Source organism: Staurois parvus, unplaced genomic scaffold (assembly GCF_062004578.1).
Source record: "Staurois parvus isolate SC_StPar_1 unplaced genomic scaffold, SC_StPar_1.0 ptg000071l, whole genome shotgun sequence".
Taxonomy (NCBI): Eukaryota; Metazoa; Chordata; class Amphibia; order Anura; family Ranidae; genus Staurois; species Staurois parvus.
The window spans coordinates 891,638-912,184 of record NW_028317867.1 but is presented as its reverse complement, the minus strand read 5'-3'; the positions used below and the strand labels follow the sequence as shown (position 1 = coordinate 912,184).

General features: G+C 40.2%; 1 protein-coding gene across 2 annotated transcripts in view; it reads left to right on the top strand.

Annotated features, from left to right (window-relative positions):
• The window catches only part of SCFD2 (sec1 family domain containing 2), a 615,832-nt gene that overhangs the window by 548,466 nt on the left and 46,819 nt on the right, over window positions 1-20,547 (top strand). Inside the window, exon 7 of one of the 2 annotated variants that reach the window (XM_089669242.1) lies at window positions 17,783-17,917. The exons of the other annotated variant lie outside the window; for it this stretch is intronic. Coding sequence (XP_089525368.1) covers window positions 17,783-17,917 — 135 coding nt within the window. The remainder of the gene's footprint in view (window positions 1-17,782; window positions 17,918-20,547) is intronic. 2 annotated transcript variants of the gene reach the window in all.

The following is a 20,547-nucleotide window of genomic DNA, read 5'->3' as shown; positions in this document are numbered from 1 at the left end:
GAAAATGACATTGTCTGGATGGGAATATGAGCTGCTCTTAATCCTGCATATATTTTTCTGCATATATTTTTCTGCATTGATGGTGCCTTTCCAGATTTAAAAGCTGCACATTCCATATGCACTAATGCACCCCCATATCATCAGAGATGCAAGCTTTTGAACTGAGTATTGTTAACAAGCCGAAAGATCTCTTTCCTCTTTAGTCAGGAGGACATGGCGCACATGGTTGCCAAAAAGGATGTCAGATTTCCATTCGTCTGACTACAGAACAGTTTTTCACTTTGTAATAGACCATTTTAAATGAGCTTTGGCCTAGAGAAGACAGTGGCGTTTCTGGTTCAGATATGGGTTCTTCTCTGCGTGATAGAGCTTTACCTTGCATTTTTGGATGGTTTGGCAAACTGTGTTCACATACAGTGGCTTTTACAAGTATTCCTAACCCCATTCAGTGATGTCCATCACAGAATCATGCCTGTTTTTAATGCAGTGCCATCTCAGTGCCGAAGATTACGTGCATCCAATACAGAGATTTCTCCAGATTCTCAAAATCTTTTGATGATATTATGTATTGTAGATGATTATACTGTATATTTAAAGTCTTCGCAATCTTATGTTGAAGAACATTATTCTGAAATTGTTTGACAATTTTTAGATGCGGCTTTTCACAGATCAGTGAAGCTCTTCCCATCTTTGCTTCTGAGACACTCTGACTCTCTAAGATGCTCTTTTTTTACCCAATCATGTTACTGACCTGTTGCCAATTAACCTAATTAGTTGCAAAACGTTCACCCTGCTCATCCTTATTAGTACCACTTACAGTGGGGATCGAAAGTTTGGGCACCCCAGCTAAAAGTTTGTATTAATGTGCATAAAGAAGCCACGGAAAGATGGAAAAATCTCCAAAAGGCATCAAATTACAGATTAGACATTCTTATAATATGTCAACAAAAGTTAGATTTTATTTCCATCATTTACACTTTCAAAATAACAGAAAACAAAAAAATGGCATCTGCAAAAGTTTGGGCACCCTGCAGAGTTAATATCTTGTACTGCCCCCTTTGGCAAGTATCACAGCTTGTAAACACTTTTTCTAGCCAGCCAAGAGTCTTTCAATTCTTGTTTGAGGTATCTTTGCCCATTCTTCCTTACAAAAGTCTTCCAGTTCTTTGAGATTTCTGGGCTGTCTGTCACGCGCTGCTCTTTTAAGGTCTATCCATAGATTTTCAATTATGTTGAGGTCAGGAGATTGTGAAGGCCATGGCAAAACCTTCAGTTTACGCCTCTTGATGTAATCCTCTGTGGATTTCGAGGTGTGTTTAGGATCATTATCCATTTGTAGAAGCCATCCTCTCTTTAACTTCAGCTTTTTCACAGATGGCATCAAGTTACCATCCAAAATTTGCTGAAATTTTATTGAATCCATTTTTCCTTCTACTCGTGAGATGTTCCCTGTGCCACTGGCTGCAACACAACCCCAAAGCATGATTGATCCAACCCCATGCTTAACAGTTGGACAGAGGTTCTTTTCATTAAATTCTGTGCCCCTTCTTCTCCAAACATACCTTTGCTCATTCCGGCCAAAAAGTTCAATTTTAACCTCATCGGTCCACAGAACATGTTTCCAAAATGCATCAGGCTTGTCTATATGTTCATTTGCAAAGTTCAAACGATGATTTTTGTGGTGAGGACGTAGAAGAGGTTTTCTTCTGATGACTCTTCCATGAAGACCATATTTGTACAAGTATCTCTTTATAGTGGAATAGTGTACCACAACTCCAGTGTCTGCCAAATCTTTCTGGAGGGATCGTGCAGTCAAACGTGGGTTTTGAATTGTTTTTCTCACAATCCTGCGAGCTGTTCTGTCTGATATTTTTCTTGGTCTTCCAGATCTTGCTTTAACTTCCACTGTTCCTGATGACTGCCATTTCTTAATTACATTCCAAACAGAGGATATTGACATCTGAAAACGCTTTGCTATCTTCTTATAGCCTTCTCCAGCTTTGTGAGCGTCAACTATTTTCAGTTTCAGTTTTCTAGACAACTGCTTAGAAGAACCCATGGTGCTGATTGTTGGGGCAAGGTCAGATGAGTCTGGGCATTTAAAACCTTTGAGATTGACATCACCTGGTCTTCACAGACGATGATTGAGAACAATCCATGACACTGGCAGGTCTCAGCTTTGCAAAGGGGGCAGTGCATGCTATAAATTCTGCAGGGTGCCCAAACTTTTGCAGACGCCATTTTTTTGTTTTCTGTTATTTTGAAAGTGTAAATGATGGAAATAAAATCTAACTTTTGTTGATATATTATAAGAATGTCTAATCTGTAATTTGATGCCTTTTGGAGATTTTTCCATCTTTCCTTGGCTTCTTTATGCACATTAATACAAATTTTTAGCTGGGGTGCCCAAACTTTCGATCCCCACTGTACTTTGCCAGCTTTTTGTTGTCCTGTCCCAACTTTTTTGAAATGTGTTTCTGCCATCAATTTCAAAATTACCTTATTTTTTTCTTAAAATGGTAAATTTTCTAAATGTGAACATTTTTATTATTATTATTATTGTTCTACAGGATTTATATAGCACCAATAGTTTGTGCAGTGCTTTGCAACATGAGGGTAGACAATACAGTACAACTCAGTACAGGCGGAATTAGAAGGCCCTGCTCGTTAGATAATCTAAAAGGGAGAGTATGATATGTTTTCTATTTCGATTGTGAATAAAGAGTGGGTTTGTGAGATTTGAAAGTCATTGCATACTGTCTTTATGTAGATTTTATACAGTTTCCTAACTTTTTTGGAATTGGGATTGTACATGGAAGAGGGAAGAATTGTCTCAAACACTATGGGGCATGTTTATAAAGAAGTAAATATGACATTTATCAACCATTCACTGATGGTGAATGTTGTGCATGTGATTTATTTACCAGCAGTGAATGTTTGGTGCCCCTACATGTCAGCCAGTGAGATTGTTTCTTTCCTTTTCCCATTGTAATATTAGACAATGAATGAAAGGTTGTCATTGCTATGAGCAACATTTGTCATCTTTACCCTTCACACATGTTAACAAGTAAGTACAGACCTCTTCTACAATCTAGCTACTCTTCCAATCTTTGCTAAACATCCATAGACCATTATCCACCTTGTCATGAAAATAATTTGTGTGTTTTGAATTATTCATTTTGAGCTATTTACCAGAAAGAGGAGGTGGATTCAGATTAAGAAAAAGTCTTTAAATAAAAAATGTTTCTATAGACTTTTTAAAAGTTCCAGGAAGCCATTGTTGATTTGTTGTTTTGGGAAAGGCACTCGAATGAGGCCCTTGTAGAGCTCAATGCATTGTAGTGTTGATTCTCTCCAATTATTGAATAAATTATTATTCATGATAAATTCACACAGTTTAAACAAAAGGCCAATTATAATTCTTTACTTTTGACATGAGAATAACATTTTTAATGTTTTGCTTTGTCTTCAATCTGAGTAACTGGCATCATTCCCTGAGAAAAATATTATTGAAGCTAATATTTAGGAGGAGATATAATGCAAATTTACTAAAATAAAAAGAAAGTTGAGTTAATAAGTTTTCCTTTCTTGTTATTTTTATCTTGTATTTTTATCACAATGTAAATGCAGCTTGAAACTTTGTCACTGGTTAGCAAAATGCTGCATTCCACATACAACAGTAAAGATTATAGAAGAGTTGAAATTGGTTATTACAGATATCTGGGTTCTCATTGATTAAAGATGGGCAGTGCTTAAAGTGGAAGTAAAGGCAATATCTAACTAACTCTAAACCTACTCTCAACCACATTTGAAGCCTAATCTATCTAGCCCTGTAAAGAAACAAAATCACTATACTTGCCTTTTTTTTCCCACGAATTGAGCTTTCTTTTGGTAGTATTTGATCATCTGTGCGTTTTTTATTTTTTGCGCTATAAAAAAAAAAAAGACTGACAATTTTGAGAAAAAAAAACAATATTTTGGACTTTTTGCTATTAAACATATCCAGTAAAAAAATGTAAAAAAATCTAATTTCGTCATAAATTTAGGCCAAAATGTATTCTGCTACATGTCTTTGCTAAAAAAAATTCCCTATACATGTAAATTAATTGGAGTACGTGAAAGTTATAGCATCTACAAATGGCGGTGTATATATACTGGGATTTTTTTTTTTCTATATAGTAATGGCGGTGATCAGCGACTTATAGTGGGACTGCGGAGGGCATTCTGGCACTGGGGGGAACTGACTTGGTGTCACTGACCTCCCCAGTGACACCAATACAGTGGTCAGTGCTAATAAAAAGCACTGACACTGTACTAATGGCACTGGGCAGGAAGGGGCTAACATGAGGGGTGATCAAAGGGTTAACTGTGTGCAGGGAGTGTTTTACTGGGGGGCGTTGTGTTGGTGCTTCACTGTAAGCACACTGCTGTGAATGGCTGTGATGTGCACAGCCATCTACAGCAATGTGCCTCAACCAACAGGGAGGAGGACTGTTAGTAAACAAAGCAGTCCTCCTCCCCGTTGGAGATCCTCAGTAATCACCGGATGCCGGTGGGTAGTCACTGGCTGGGACCCGGTGATTGACAGCCACGGCCATGAAAGGCGGAAGGCCCTACCTGGAAATACAATATATATGTATATATATATATATATATATATATATATATATACAGTTGCAAGAAAAAGTATGTGAACCCCTTGGGATTACGTGGAGTTTTGCATGAATTGGGCATAAAATGTGCTCTGAACGTCATCTAAGTCACAACAATAGAAGAACACAGTCTGCTGAACATAATACTACACAAGCATTAGATGTTGCCATGGTTTAATTGCACATAACATGTAAACATTCACAGTGCAGGGAGGAAAAAGTATGTGAGGCCCTAGCTTAATGACTTCTCCCAGAGCTAATTGGAGCCAGGAGTGAGCCAACCTTGACTCCAATCAGTGTGATGATATTGGATGTGTTGCTGACAGCTATCCTGCCCTTAAAAAACACACACCTGTTTTGGGTTTACTGGTTTCAAGAAGCACTGTCTGATGTGAACCATGCCTCGCAGAAAAGAGCTCTCAGAAGACCTACTATCAAGAATTGTTGACTTGCATGAAGCTGGAAAGGGTTACAAAAGTATCTCCAAAAGCCTTGATGTTCATGTGTCCACGGTAAGACAGACTGTCTACAAATGGAGAAAGTTTAGCACTGTTGCTACTCTCCCTAGGTGTGGTTGTCCTGTAAAAATGACTGCAAGAGCACAGCGCAGAATGCTGCATGAGGTAAAGAAGAATCCCAGAGTGTCAGCTAAAGACCTACAGAAATCTCTGGCACATGCTAACATTTTTGTTGACACATCTACAATAAGGAAAACATTAAACAAGAATGGAGTACATGGGAGGACACCACGGAGGAAGCCATTGCTGTCCAAAAAGAATATTGCAGCACGTTTGAAGTTTGCAAAAGAGCACCTGGATGTTCCACAGCACTACTGGCAGAATATACTGTGGATAGATGAAACCAAGATTGAGTTGTTTGGGAAGAACACACAACACTATGTGTGGAGAAAAAAAGGCACAGCACACCAACATCAAAACCTCATCCCCACTGTAAAACATGGCGGAGGGAGCATCATGGTTTGGGGCTGCTTTGCTGCCTCAGGGCCTGGACGGATTGATGTCATTGATGGGAAAATGAATTCCAGAGTTTATCAAGACATTTTGTAGGAAAACGTACGACCGTCTGTCCGCCAACTGAAGCTCCGCAGAGGATGGGTGATGCAACAGGACAATGACCCAAAGCATACAAGTAATTCAACAAAACAATGGCTGCAACAGCACAGAATACGCCTTCTGGAGTGGCCCAGTCAGAGTCCTGACCTCAACCCGAATGAAATGCTGTGGCATGACCTTAAGAGAGCGATTCACACCAGACATCCCAAGAATATTGCTACACTGAAACAGTTTTGTGAAGAGGAGTGGTCCAAAATTACTCCAGATCATTGTGCAGGTCTGATCTGCAACTACAGGAAACGTTTGGTTGAGGTTATTGCTGGCAAAGGAGGGTCAACCAGTTATGAAGTCCAAAGGTTCACATACTTTTTCCTCCCTGCACTGTGAATGTTTACATATTATGCACAATTAAACCATGGCAACATCTAATGTTTGTGTAGTATTATGTTCAGCAGTCTGTGTTCTTCTATTGTTGTGACTTAGATGACGTTCAGAGCACATTTTATGCCCAACTCATGCAAAACTCCACGTAATCCCAAGGGGTTCACATACTTTTTCTTGCAACTGTATATATGTGTGTGATTTTGTGCACCCCTGTCACCCTGTAGCAGTATGTCTGGTATAGGGCGGTCGGGATCTAACACTAGATCATTTCCCTTTCCCCCCAAGTTTTCAATACAGTGGAAAAGAGTTAAAACCTCTGTTTGTTTTTCCCTGACCTGTGACCTCATGGAGATATTGTCCCTCACTTCCTTTTCCTGTGACACTAATATAAAATGGGAGTCATGGGCAGCGATAAAGTCACTGCCACAAGTGCTAATACTCCCTATCCTAAAAATGTGTGTTCTTACTTCTGCCAGAGGGGTAGTGAGGGTAAATATTCCCAGTAAGGTTACAGACGGCTTTACTTTACCTTTAAACATTCTAATCTCAAGAGGTGGTGCAAGGTACAGTAACACATAGAAAAAAAAAAAACAGAATGCATCATGGCATCATTTTAGGTCCAAATTCCTAATTTCGACAGAAATAATGAGGAAAAACTAGAACAAATAAAGAAGGCAACATATAAAGGCGGAGCAATTGCTGTAATGGGTTTAGCAGCTGGTCAAATTTGAAGTGCAACTATAGGCAAAACTTTTTTTTTTTTCATTTTGGATAGAGTAAGGGAGGGTTATAACCCCTGACAGATTTTTTTTCAACATTTTTGTCCCACTGCGTTGATTTCCCTTCACTTCCTGTCCCATAGCTGAAAGGAAGTTGAGAAAATTCCTGCAAACTAAGGGAATTCCTTGGGGGACCCCCAGGTCATCAGAACAAGTGTCTCCATTGGAAGATTTCCTCGCTATTACTTTTCTGGGGACAACCCAAAATTTGGGATTTTCTTTTACTTTCAATTTCAGTGATAACAGTACAGGACACAGAAGGCAATAAAAACTGACAGGGGATCTAATCCCTCTCTAGTCTATTCAAAACTGATACAAAAGTTTTGCCTTTAGTTATACTTTAATGTCTGCAATGATTCAGGAAGTTCTAGTTCTTGGGAATCATTTATTCAGAGGTAAACTACAATAATTATTAAAGGATATCTGTTATTTTAACTTTTTGGATACGAACGTCAGATTTTCAGAAAGAAAACACAGAAAGGTGACACGCCATAATAATAAACTGTATTCTGAATAATGATAATCCCTTGTTTTTCTGGAATTCAATGCTGGATCTGTTCTGTGACACTCAACACAAGTGTTTTTAATACCGTGAGACGGTTTCCAGATCAAACTGGGTTAGTAATTACAAACATAAATAATTATGACCCTTTTCTGCATCTCTCTAACAACATGTCTGGTGAAGCACTTTTTTCACAGGGTTGTCCTCTGGTCCATATCTTGTTGTTTTTGTCAAAAATGTATGAGAAATAGAAAGGGATTGACGCAGAGCTATAGGTACCATAATTCAGAGTGAGGATTTTGAGCTTGGACATTCTCTAGCTGTGTTATGTAAATGTAGCACTACCCTCCCAAGACACAGGTCTCCAAAGCTTGGCCTGACCTTGCAAGCCGCCCGATGACACCTCTGACACCTCTGACACCTCTGACACCCTGGGTTTAGACATAATGCACAAAGGAAACAATTACACAGACAACTGAATGCAGTAAAGCAATAGAGTATTTACTAAGAATTGTTCAGTTAGCAGACAGTAAATAATGTTTATGCAAATACTATATGTAATTATGTAACCACCTTGTTGGACTCCAAGTGTGAACACAGGTGGACTTGGCAGAGATGAACACAATGATTCAAACAGTGTTTCAGATATGTTCAGTGGAAGCCTTCGACCCTAGGTATGAAAGGGAAAAGAAAGACTTCTCAGTGTCAGCCTGCTCCCTTAGAATCCTGATGCCACAGATCCAGAATTACACTTTGTAAGAGCTAAATGTTTGAGCTATGCCATAAACAAATTCTAAACAAAGTCCCCCTTTAACATATGCACAGATATAGGCACTGAGTCCTTGGTTTGAGGAGTGTTAGAGTGTCCGGGTGGAAAGAGTGTCCCGAATCTTCAGCTAGCTCAGTAAGGGCCCAAAGAGATTGCTGTGCAATGGCGACCAGTAGTGATGGATAATACTGTATATATTCATGGTTCCTGATAGAGACTGCTAATTTATGAGTGGACATGGGGTAGAAGATGTCTGCATGCAGTGTCCCTTAGTGAGGAGTGTACAACAGGGTGGGTGTCTGCCCGTGCACCAATCCTGATGACACAGCGGCTCAAGGGAATCAGGATGTCCTGGAAGAGCTTTTGAAGCATCTGCAACCAATGTAGGGGGCACCTGGCTGAGCCCCTTGTAACACTGGGATAGCACTGTGACTGTGGTGGTGAAGAAGCACACGTCTCTGGTCAGTCATTCTGCCAACAGGAAGCTGGGGATGGACAATCTGCTTGCAGGTCTGTAGTTCACCCATCAAAGACTCTCCACACTGTCCAGACCGCGTGGTCTACTTGACTCTGCACCACAGCTGGGTCCCTCTTTGCAGCTTCAGCCCATAGTTCTAGGAGGAAGAGCTTTCCCCAGAGTCCGAAATATATATCTTCTCCCAGCATTCTACTTCTTTTCCTCCAGCCGGCTGGAACTTGTAGTTCACAAAACTATTGGCTCCTAGCAAATCTCAGCTTTGTGGACTATATGTCCCACAATCCCCAGCTCTTTGTTGGGTCCTCCTCTCTTTCTCGGTGCCTGTGAATACAATGTCACTATTACAACTAAACCCTAGAGGGAGCCTTAGCTCAACATAGTTCCTATTATGAATGTCTTGCGATGGCACAGGTAGATTAGCCAGCACTGGGCTACATAATGAAATTCTTTATGACCACCAAGCTGCTTTCTGCTGCAGTAGACACCAGAGAAATAGCACATATATGTAGAATGTTAAAAATAGAATTTACGCTCAGTTCACACTAGTGCAGGCCTTGTGGCCCGCATTTGCTCGGGCATGGCAGCTCATTCATTTCATTCAGCCCATTTAAAAACATGGCCACATGGAAACCGCATGGTCTTTTTGAGGTTTTCCCTGCGGTACCCTCACCCAGGATCGTGCTGTGGGCTGAGATGTGTGGGGATACCACTCAGAATGAATGGCAGCCCCGCACATCTCACAAGAGCAGAGCAATTCGGCTGCAGGTGGTTGTTGGTGTGGGAATCAATACGCAACTGGAACGCACAATGTGGGCTACCTACCTTAATCCCTCAGCAGTTGCAGTTTACAACTTTCAGGGTCCATGCTGTTTTTTCTGCCAGAAAATCACTCTCAAAATGCAAAACAGGAAAGTTTTTTTTTTTTCTGCCTCTAAACGCTGAGCTTAAAATATGCCTCTAAAGGACCTAATGTGCATGGACACATAGGATAACACTGCTGCTTCTACAAGCAAAACACTAAACTCCTTTAGGAGCAGCATTTTTTTAATTCAGTGTACATGGTCCTTCAATACTGCTGGCTCCTGCTCTCTCAGAACTGCTTCTCTGAACTTCCAGTCTTGAGAGTTAACCATGGACAGTGCAGGTTCCAATCTATTAACTTAGAGAAGGGAGGGGGAAGTGAGGAGCAGGAGAGCGCCTTGCCATCCTAGCCTATAGGACTATGTGTTTCTGTTGATGAACACAGTGTAGGGAGGCACAACTTTAGTCCCTGCATACAAAGTTGTCTCAATAGGAGCCACCCTGAAACTGGAAATCTGGGACAGAAGATAAAGAAGCAGCATTTTCAAAAAAAGGAAATAAATCAGCTGCTAAAGGGCTTAATAAAACTGAGGGTTTAATATCAATTTAAACTGTCCATACACGGATATGATTTTTGAAGTTTCCTGCTGAATTGGTCAAAACAAAAAAAAATGGCATTAGATACAATTTAAAGAGTAACTCCAATTTTGTTGAGAAAAAACATTTCCATCTGGGTGACCTATGTGCACTGCAATGATTTAACAAACTTTGTTGCAGATTCCTCCATTTTGTTTTTCTGAAGAAATAGCTGTTTGTCTGTGACCATGTGCAATGTGCATGTGAATGGCAGTGACTTTTCCATTATTGATCAGATGCTGCATTTGCAGGACTCTAATGAGCAAAGTGGCAGGGCATTTTACAGAAAATTACAGAGCTGCAGATTGAAAAGGAAAGGTGATTTTTAATAACTTTTTATTACAATATGGCTTGTGTTGCAATTGTGTATGCTAGTTATTTTTTTTATTTGTGATACTTTTTCACAGGAAAGTTGAGTTACCCTTTAAAGCAGTAATGAACCTAAAAACAAGAAAGTTATATATTGCAGCATACCAGTCCTTAAAGTGTTACTAAACCCAGGACCCTGCATTCATTATATCTAGTCTCCCACAGAACATGGTAGTGCAATTATTTTAGTAAATATCAACTGTAAATACCTTTTCTCATCAACAGTTAGAGCAGTCTTGTGACTTCAGCAGACCACTGGTTAAAGCTTGTAGGAGGAGTTTTCTTTCTGCTCCTTATAGCAGCAGCTTCTGTTTTCTTTTTGGGATAAAGGTTTTATATCATTAATAAAAGCTGATTATTATAATTACCCCTATCAGGTTTAAATAAAAGGGTCAGGGTTAAAAAAATAACAGACTTACTTGCTGGATAAACATGTGAAAATAGAAAGAAAAACCTTAAAAGAGAAGTATGGGAATTGAAAAAAAAAAAAAAAACACCATACTCACCTAGGTAGATACAGCATCAGTCCAATGCTGCAGCTGTCTCCCGTTGTGTCTAAGACTGCGAAATGAGTGATCAAAGACTACTAATCACTCAGTTCTCAGTCTTCAGCAAGCAGAGAGCTAGTGATTGTCACTCTCCAGCTCTGTGCTCTTCCCCTCTAGCGCTCACTGGAGTGCTGGGCTGTGGAGGGGGCATGAGCTGCTGGCTCAGGCTCTCAGTAGCTTGCTGAGAGGTGGAGCCAGCTGCCTGTTGCAAGCAACTGGGTGGATTCTGACATTAAAGTCGGGATCTCTCCAGAGTCTGGACCGGCTCAGTGACGTCAGCTGGCAGCGGACTTTCGCTCACTGTCAGCTGAATGCAGATAAAAGGAGGTCAGAACTAAGTGCACTCCTATGACCCACAGGAGAGGTAAGATAAAAGAACTTTGGACTTACTTCTCCCTTAAAATGGAAGCTAAAGCAGCCGCCACATCTAAGAATTTGTAATCTGCAATATATAAATTTTTTACTTTGGATCCATCACAGCTTTAAAGGATAAAATCACCTGTTGCACAAAAATAACAAATGCACATATTTTGCTGCATGTAAAAAAATGTGCAGTTATTATTTTTTGTCTGCAGGATCCTGCAAAGCATTGCACCAGCGTTTAGCAAATCACTGGTGCCATGCAGGTCTCCTGCAGACCTGTCAGTATATCTGGTTGCTGTACGGGATGTACGGGCAAGCAGATATACTGACAGGAAGGTTCAATGAACTACCACAGCACTCTACAGCACCCTGGTAGTTTATTGAAAATGACAAGCCAACAGCTGCTAAGGCTGTTGGGACCTGCAGTTCATTCATTCACAGAATTCTGTTTTTAAATCTGACAGCTTGTACGTGGGAACTTCTCCCTGTATTTCTGTCCGGGAAGGGGGGAGGGGCAAAGAGTAGCGGCTGGCACCCGTTTTTACGGTGGAACATTTAACATGCTCCCAAAGGAAGGTGAACTTATTCTTTAAGCATTGGTATTTGGTTGTTTTTAGACTTTAAAGCTGGTTGAAAGTGGCAAATAAATCATAGAAAATAGTTATGTGTATATCCAGCATTACTTTGATTAGACCATAGCGTTGGCACTAGCTAGTGTATTTTGTCTGACTGTGCATGCCATATTAACTGTACTGGAATAACCTAACATAGCATTTCACATGACAGACTGCTTTGATAGTCATGACATCGCAATTCTGCAGCATGTGTGTGTGTGTGTTTTTATTTAAGCAGACTTGAACTTAAAAGCCTCATCAACATGTACAGCCCTATATTAGCTTCCTTGTAGTGTAGGTGTGATCTGCTCTAGACTAAAGGGCAGAATGGAATGCTATGCTATCTTGAATCAAAAGACATGTAAAACCATAGCAAATCTGGAGTATTTAAATCTCTTATCTTTGTGCAGATGGAAATGCTAATTGTGCAATAGAGAAATTCTGATTTCACAAGGATAATTATTTAATCATGGCACACATTCTTGCTATATTTTTATCTCTTTGTTATAATGATTTCAGCATATGTTTTATTAACCAGGGAGATTTGATTAATATAAATGCAGCTTATAAGGTATATATATTCGTTGATAATTTTCATTTCTTCAAAATATGACACATAGGAGACGTCATAAATGCTTGTATAAAATAATCCATGTATTGGTCTTTGCTAGGAATACTCAGAGCCTGGAGTCTATTCATTTTACCTTGCTGGTCTGGATGGGAAATCCAAATGAAGGTGAATCATTCTGGCGACAAATTAACTATTTGTCATGGTAGCATAACAAATCATTTAACAGCCATGTCTTTTCAGAACTGACTTGTGCACGGAAAATTGTCACATTTTTGGCTTGCCATTGACAAATAACATACAAAATAATTGGTATTATACCACAATTATTATTGGTCTATTAGGCTAAAGATACCTGTGTACTGGACACCTTTGTCATACTGGCACCACCTGGCATGTGCTGATAACGATCTCCCATTGGGGACCAACTGAAATAAGTAGGATAGTAGGCACAGCAGAAGCAATGCCCAATGAATTCACAAACATGTACTGAGCCATTCCACTCTTTTAGTTGGCTGGAAGTGCACAGATCAAGCTAAACAGCAAAAGCAAGCGGGTAGGGCCAAATTAAATGAAAGAGTAGCTCCACTTTTGTAGAGAAGAAAACCTTCCCCTCTGGGTGATCTATGTACATCGCATGGATTTTAACAAACTTAGCTGCAGATTCTTACCTTTTATTATTCTGAAGAAATAGCTGTGTGTGTCCACATGCAGAGTGCTTCTGCACTTTCAATCAGCTGCTGCATTTACTGGGCTCTAATGAGGAAAGTGGCAGGGTCTGCATCCCTTTAGCCGTGATTTCCCTTTGGGAGTATCTTACCAAAAAGTAAATTTTTGCTGCAGGAGAATCCCAAAATCTGATTTGTATCTTAGTGCAGACGTCTGGGAAAAACAGTAAGCTAATCACACAAGCAGGAAATGACCATGAATGAATTTCTGGGGGGGTGTTCTGTACACCATCTGTGTACACAACGCCTCCAGGCTGCCATATTGCATTACATTTTACAGAAAATTACAGCCCTGCAGATTGAAAAGAAAAGGCAATTTTATAACAGTCAATGACATCATGACTAGTGTTGCAAATGTATACGTTATATATTTTTTATTTGCTATTTTTTCCCACAAACGTGAAGTTACTGTTTACAATAAAGCCCATTTAAAATGACAGAAATAGATATGCAGTCACTTTGACAATGTACAAGCAATCTCTGTTTCTATAGTCCTACTTCCACTTTCCTGTTACTTCAACTGTTCAGCGTTCCTGAATATGACTATGCAGTCTGATAGGCACCAGAGTTGGACCAAGTGCTCTCAGTAATTAACACAAACCTGGTTAGACACCCCCCTCTTCTTTTCTTCAATACAAGTCTGTGGGGACACTTGTGCTAAAGGGCGTGGCTGTTACTCAGCTCAGAAAATGTGAACAATGGGAATAAGGGTGAATATAGCAAGCAGCCATGGAAGTGTAATAACAAAATAAAATACATATACTGAGTGGTATAATTACATGTAGTAACCAAGTACAATTATTGAAATACAATTTTTTTTTCTGTAGTGGTCCATCATATAACTGTTCTGCTATCTCATGTGTAGAATGCATTCCATGATATTTTGTATGGTCTAAGTAAATATATCAATATTTTTTATGGTCTAGCAATATATTCAGGTAACTAGGGCATGGATGTTTTGGAAGCAGATACCTGTATTGCGCCAGAGAAATGTCCAACCACAAATAAAATACTTGTGGTTGATTTGTGCTTTGCCTCATCTGTATTGTTTGTTATGATGATGCGGTTATCACAATGGGTATAATAATTTTATAGCTCACAGTATAGTATTTTTTGTTAGGGTGTGTTGATGTGACTCAGTAAGTGGGTTGAGAACCAGATCATTACTAAAGATGATGTGATCATATGGTGTTTGTTCCTTTTCAGCATGAATGATGGAAGAATTCTGGCAAATCATAATAGATAGATACATGGATATATTCATAGATAGTTAGATCCATAGATAGATAGACAGACAGGTACATCCATAGAAGGCCCTTGAGACATAAATGTGTTTAGTTTATTATGTATATTCTCTTCTCCATATGTAGTTGCTTTATGTAAACCTATATCTCTCCACCAGATGGGGTATGAACAGGTGGGCTTCCTTCAAGGACAGGAGGTCATCAGGCTTGGGTGTAGTAATAATCTGCTGAATCCAGAGGTCTCCTTTAGGATATCTGGGTGTACAGCGTGGATACAGGGCTCCCTCCTCTAGCACTCCATTTGAATTGCTGTCAGCTGAAACCCATCAATAGTTCCAATAGACAAAAAAGATACAAAGTAGCTGCACCACTCTGCGTGTGCTGCAAAATGCTGAAAAGTGCGGCTATCCGGATTTTTATGAGCGTTTTTGAGCCTCAAGCTTTTCTGGGAGTATAGGTTTGCCAAAAAAATCCCAAAACTAGTGTGCACTTTGAATTGCCTTCAGCATTGCTCCTGTTTCTTCTTTCCAGAGGTGGCCATTTTGCAAAATGGCCGCCTCCGGAAAGAAGAAACAGGAGCAATGCTGAAGGCAATTTAAAGCCGCACTTTTCAGCATTTTTCAGTACACGCAGAGTGGTGCAGCTACTTTGTATCTATTTTGTCTATTGGAACTATTGATGGGTTACAGCTGACAGCAATTCAAATGGAGTGCTAGGGGAGGGAGACCTGTATCCAGGCTGTACACCCAGATATCCTAAAGGAGACCTCTGGATTCAGCAGATTATTACTACACCCAAGCCTGATGACCTTCTGTCCTTGAAGGAAGCCCACCATCTGCATGCTGTTCATACCCCATCTGGTGGAGAGATATATATTTATATGCGCATACCCTATGTGCAGTGGTGAGTGTGCATTTTTTCCATTTATTCCCTGTCACTGGCTTTGGAAATATCTGCTGTTGTGGAAGTTACTTTTGGTGCCATATACCATATTCAGTCAAGTGGACGATTATATACTGAACGAACTTTCTATGTGTAATTTATTTTAATAATTTATTTATTATCCATATCCTTTTAGCACTGCACTTTATGTTACTTATTTGCATTTTAAGGTTCGTGTGATTTCCTTTAGTGTACTAGCTGCTATCTGTTCATAGAGCACTCGTTGAATTACCATAAATTTATGTAAACCTCATTTTACATCCCGAGCAAAGGGTACTATAGAGCCGTACTACTGCTTACATTCATACATACACATACTAGGGCCATTTTAGACAGGATCCAATTCACATTATGCTGATTTATTCTTTAAGGAAACATAGGCTTTAACATACAGTAGAATGGCTAATTTATGATGAATAACTGGGGAAGCAGCGAAAAAAAGCTATCTGGAGAGGTAAATGTGTTATAAGATAGTCCACACATATTTGTGATTTCATCTGTAGGTGAAAATGTCATTTTTTTTTTTAGACACTTAAGATTTTACTGCCATGGTCCCAGGCCTATTCTTGCCCATGGATTTTCACTGTCCCTTTTAGAAATGGATTCTTTAAAATACTTTGTAATTAATGGAAATCTGTACTGGGAGCAAAATGTAAGCTGCCATTGCTGACCTCTCCCTCTGTTGTCTGACTGTCAAGATGATCCAAAGGCTTCAATGCTTTCTAATTACTAACCAGGAAAATGTACGCAGCCAGCAACTAAGGTGAATACAGTACTCCTAAACTGCACGCGTTATCCAGGTCATCAATTGGAAGAGCCTGACAGGCAGTCCACTAGCATTATCAGAAAGAGAAGTCAGCATTAACAGTCTAGGCCAGGGGTGGGCAAACTTTTTGACTTGAGGGCCGCAATGGGTTCATATATTGGACCCGGGGGCCAGACCAAGAGTAGATGAATGATGTGTATGTGTCATCCATAGTAAGTATAGTAATATTCCCCCATAGTAAGCATAGTAATTCATCCCCCATATAGTAATTCATCCCCCATATAGTAATTCATCCCCCATATAGTAATTCATCCCCCATAGTAATTCATCCCCCATAGTAATTCATCCCCCATATAGTAATTCATCCCCCATATAGTAATTCATCCCCCATAGTAATTCATCCCCCATATAGTAATTCATCCCCCATATAGTAATTCATCCCCCATAGTAATTCATCCCCCATAGTAATTCATCCACCATATAGTAATTCATCCACCATATAGTAATTAATCCCCCATATAGTAATTCATCCCCCATAGTAATTCATCCCCCCTATAGTAATTCATCCCCCATAGTAATTCATCCCACATAGTAATTCATCCCCCATATAGTAATTCATCCCCCATAGTAATTCATCCCCCATATAGTAATTCATCCCCCATATAGTAATTCATCCCCCATAGTAATTCATCCTACATAGTAATTCATCCCCCCTATAGTAATTCATCCCCCATAGTAATTCATCCCCCATATAGTAATTCATCCCCCATATAGTAATTCATCCCCCATAGTAATTCATCCCCCATAGTAATTCATCCCCCATATAGTAATTCATCCCCCATAGTAATTCATCCCCATATAGTAATTCATGCCCCATAGTAATTCATCCCCCATATAGTAATTCATCCCCCATATAGTAATTCATCCCCCCTATAGTAATTCATTCCCCATTATAATTCATCCCCCATATTAATTCATCCCCCATATTAAGTCCCCAAGTCCCCCCTGTGTCAATTCACTTACCTTTGCTCCGCTCGTTCCTCTCGCCGTGTTCCCGCGCCGTTCCGGTGTAGCATGAAAATCTGTCTCCTATGAGGATCTGCCCCCCTCGACGTATCTGCGCATGTGCCAGTTTCAGGCATTAGCAGCCGATCGGCGATCTCCGGCACATGCGCAGATACGTCGAGGGGGACAGATCCTCCTAGGAGACAGATTTTCATGCTACACTGGTCTTCAGGGCGGACTGTGAGAGGAGCCTAGCGGGAGCCTAGCTCCGCGGGCCGGATTAAAAGGTCAGCCGGGCCGTATACGGCCCGCGGGCCGTAGTTTGCCCATTATGGCCTAGGCCCACTAGGTTGGTGCACAAACCAGGGAACTCGAGCACAGATCTCTCTGCTTATTCAGAAACACAACCATTAGGCTCCATACCATCTACCAAATATTAAAATAACAGTGTGAACTGACTGACCCTTAACAGAAGCTGAAGCAAAGGAAAAGTAACAGAGTCAATGAACACCTGGAGCTTATCCTAGAAAGTGTTATAATATTTGAATACATTTTTTCTAGGCCTCCTACAAGCCACTGCTGAAACAAATCATTGAAGAGATCTTTCATCCTGATCGTGCGGAGCCTGTGGACATTGAACACATGTCTTCTGGTCTCACCGACCTGCTGAAGACAGGATTTAGCATGTTCATGAAGGTAGGTATGACCAGTGGTGAGTAAAGCCTGCAAAGAGCCCATACATACTAAAAGTGTATCTCCTGGAGGACAGCTATATACACAAATATAATGACATGCATTTTGTCCGTTTTGAAATTTTGTACAAACAAGCATGTGCAGCAGGTGACAATTATTTCTTGTTTCCGTAATCAGCATGTTATGTCACCTCTCCACCTTCAACCTGCTCACTGGATGGTGAATCAGAATCATAACTTCTGTCCATTTAGCTGCAAGGTGGTCCAAAGTGCCAAAAGATCATTGGCATATATATTCACACAAGTTGGCTTTGATCTGGTGCTTAGCCTGGATACATACTTAGAGTGGTATCATCTCTGTTTCTGTCATGTGACCTATAATGCCACTTTCAGAGCCATAGTATTCCTAGAAATTACAGGCCAGGGAAGAGAAAAAGGGGTTAAAAAACAGAGAAGAAAGGAAAGATTTTTGTGGAGGCTAGAGGGGGAAGAAAGATGAAACTTACTTTTTGACCTGAGGCAACAGTATTGTCATCCTTATACTACCAATGAAGTTATGAAACGTTCTCAAACATGGCCATCCAACATAACACACTCAAAGCTTGAAAGTCTGGCTAACATGGCAGTTTTTTTGATAACATTTCATTCCAGCACATTTTGCTCTGTACCATGATAGTTCTCTGATAATGGCATAAATAATATGGGTTTTTCTCTAAGAAAATGTACTACTATATTTGCTGGCATAAAGTTCATAGTAGCATTTTCTAGTTCTTCTCCGTCCATTGGACAATTTGTTTATGTATGTAAAAAGTACCCTTTTTTCAGCATTTGCTAAGTCAGTCCCAAATATTGGCATGTATGCAATTTATTCACGAAATGAAGCACTCACGTCCATTATGGTGCCTGATCTGGCACTATCCCTCATGCCCCCTAATTCCTTAAACCCCAAACACAGTCTTAGCCCCTCACTGTGATGCTTTAGCTATCTTTATGTTATGGACATAACATTAAGTGCATCCCTGAATGGCTTCCCAGATATACAGCAGGTATAGAAAAGTATCACCCTCCTTTAAAATAAGCAAATTTTGTTGCTTTGCAGCCTGAAATGGAGACAGACACAGTTTTTGTTTTATCCAGCTGTATTTGCTCAGTGCAAGTTTCTTTTTCCAAGTTGTGTAATTACTCAAGGTTTACACAACTGTAATATTGTATGACAGGGTAGGGAATGAAAATGTATGTCCACCTAAAATTGTTTCCCCAGTTTTGGATAGAGGGGGAAAGCATTATAACCCGTTGGGTATTCACTTCCATCCTGGGCTCCATTAGAAAGATTTCTCCTCTCTTCCTGTCCTGCTGACAATGTTTTACCACACAGGAAATGAGGGATAGTCTTCAAAAACAACACAGATAGAAAAAAAATGTTTTTCTTTCATAGAATAGGGGATGCTTAGAATCCCAATCAGATGTGTACTTCTGTCTGTGTCCCTGTTGTAGATCCCCCCACTTTCTGGTACAAACCTTTGTCAGCTGATCCAAAAGTGAGAGAATATAGAACATAGCGTTGAGGCCAGACAGAGGTTCTGATCCCCACTCTATCCAAAATAAAAAACATCATACTTTTTGCTAGCCTTACACTTTCTTCATCTTAGTATACAGTATAATTAATATGTCTTATTTCCTTTTGCTTGTCTTTCTGCATTATTGTAGTCAATATTCGTGTTAATAGTCTTAATATATAGACACATGGGGGTTGGTTTACTAAAGGCAAATTGGATGTTCACTTTGCAAGGGAAGTTTCCACAAAGCATAGTGAATATGGTGACATTTCACTTTGAAAAGAATACCCAATCACAGCATTTTTTCTTGCACATGATTGGATGATTCACTTAGCTCTGGGGCTTGATTCCCTTGCAAAGTGAACATCCAATTAGCCTTTAGTAAATCAACCCCATGGATTGTTGTGCCATTGCAAATTGTTTGTAGAAAACTGTAAATGACTGTAGTCTTCTGTGCAGAAGTACATAACAGTGCAGAGAGGGCTAATGATACTGTATAGCAGCATAAGGCAGTTGATGGAACAGGCAGAAGACAGGCCCTTAATGTACCTACCTCAAGAGGACGTCAACTGTAACTTGGATCATACCCAGTTCATGGCAGGATTAGCCCTACTCATAAATGTCAACCATTCTGATCCCTCTTATATTGAATTGTATTGCAACTGTACTGTCCCACTCCATTTTGTAAAGTGCTGTGCAATGTGTTGGTGCCAGGGATTTTTTTCAGTAGGAATGCAGTGGAAAGCAGTTCTGGCACCTCCCACACTGAATCTATGTAATGGTTAAGGGCGATGGGATGTGCTGGAGGGTCTATTGAGGCTGGCTGCTGGGAGATCTGTTGTCACTTGAGGAGTCTATTGTTTGCCTAGGAGGTCTATTGTTGCTGGTGGGGGATTTGTTGTTGCTGAGGAGGGATCTTATGTTGCTGGGGGTTGATTACTGTTGGGAGCGATCTACTATTGAGGGAGCGATCTATTGATACTGGCTTCTGGGAGACCTGTTGTTGGTGACAGGGGTCTGTCGTTGCTTGGGTGGATTTATTGTTGTGGGGCGGATGGATTTTGTTGCAGAGGATCTA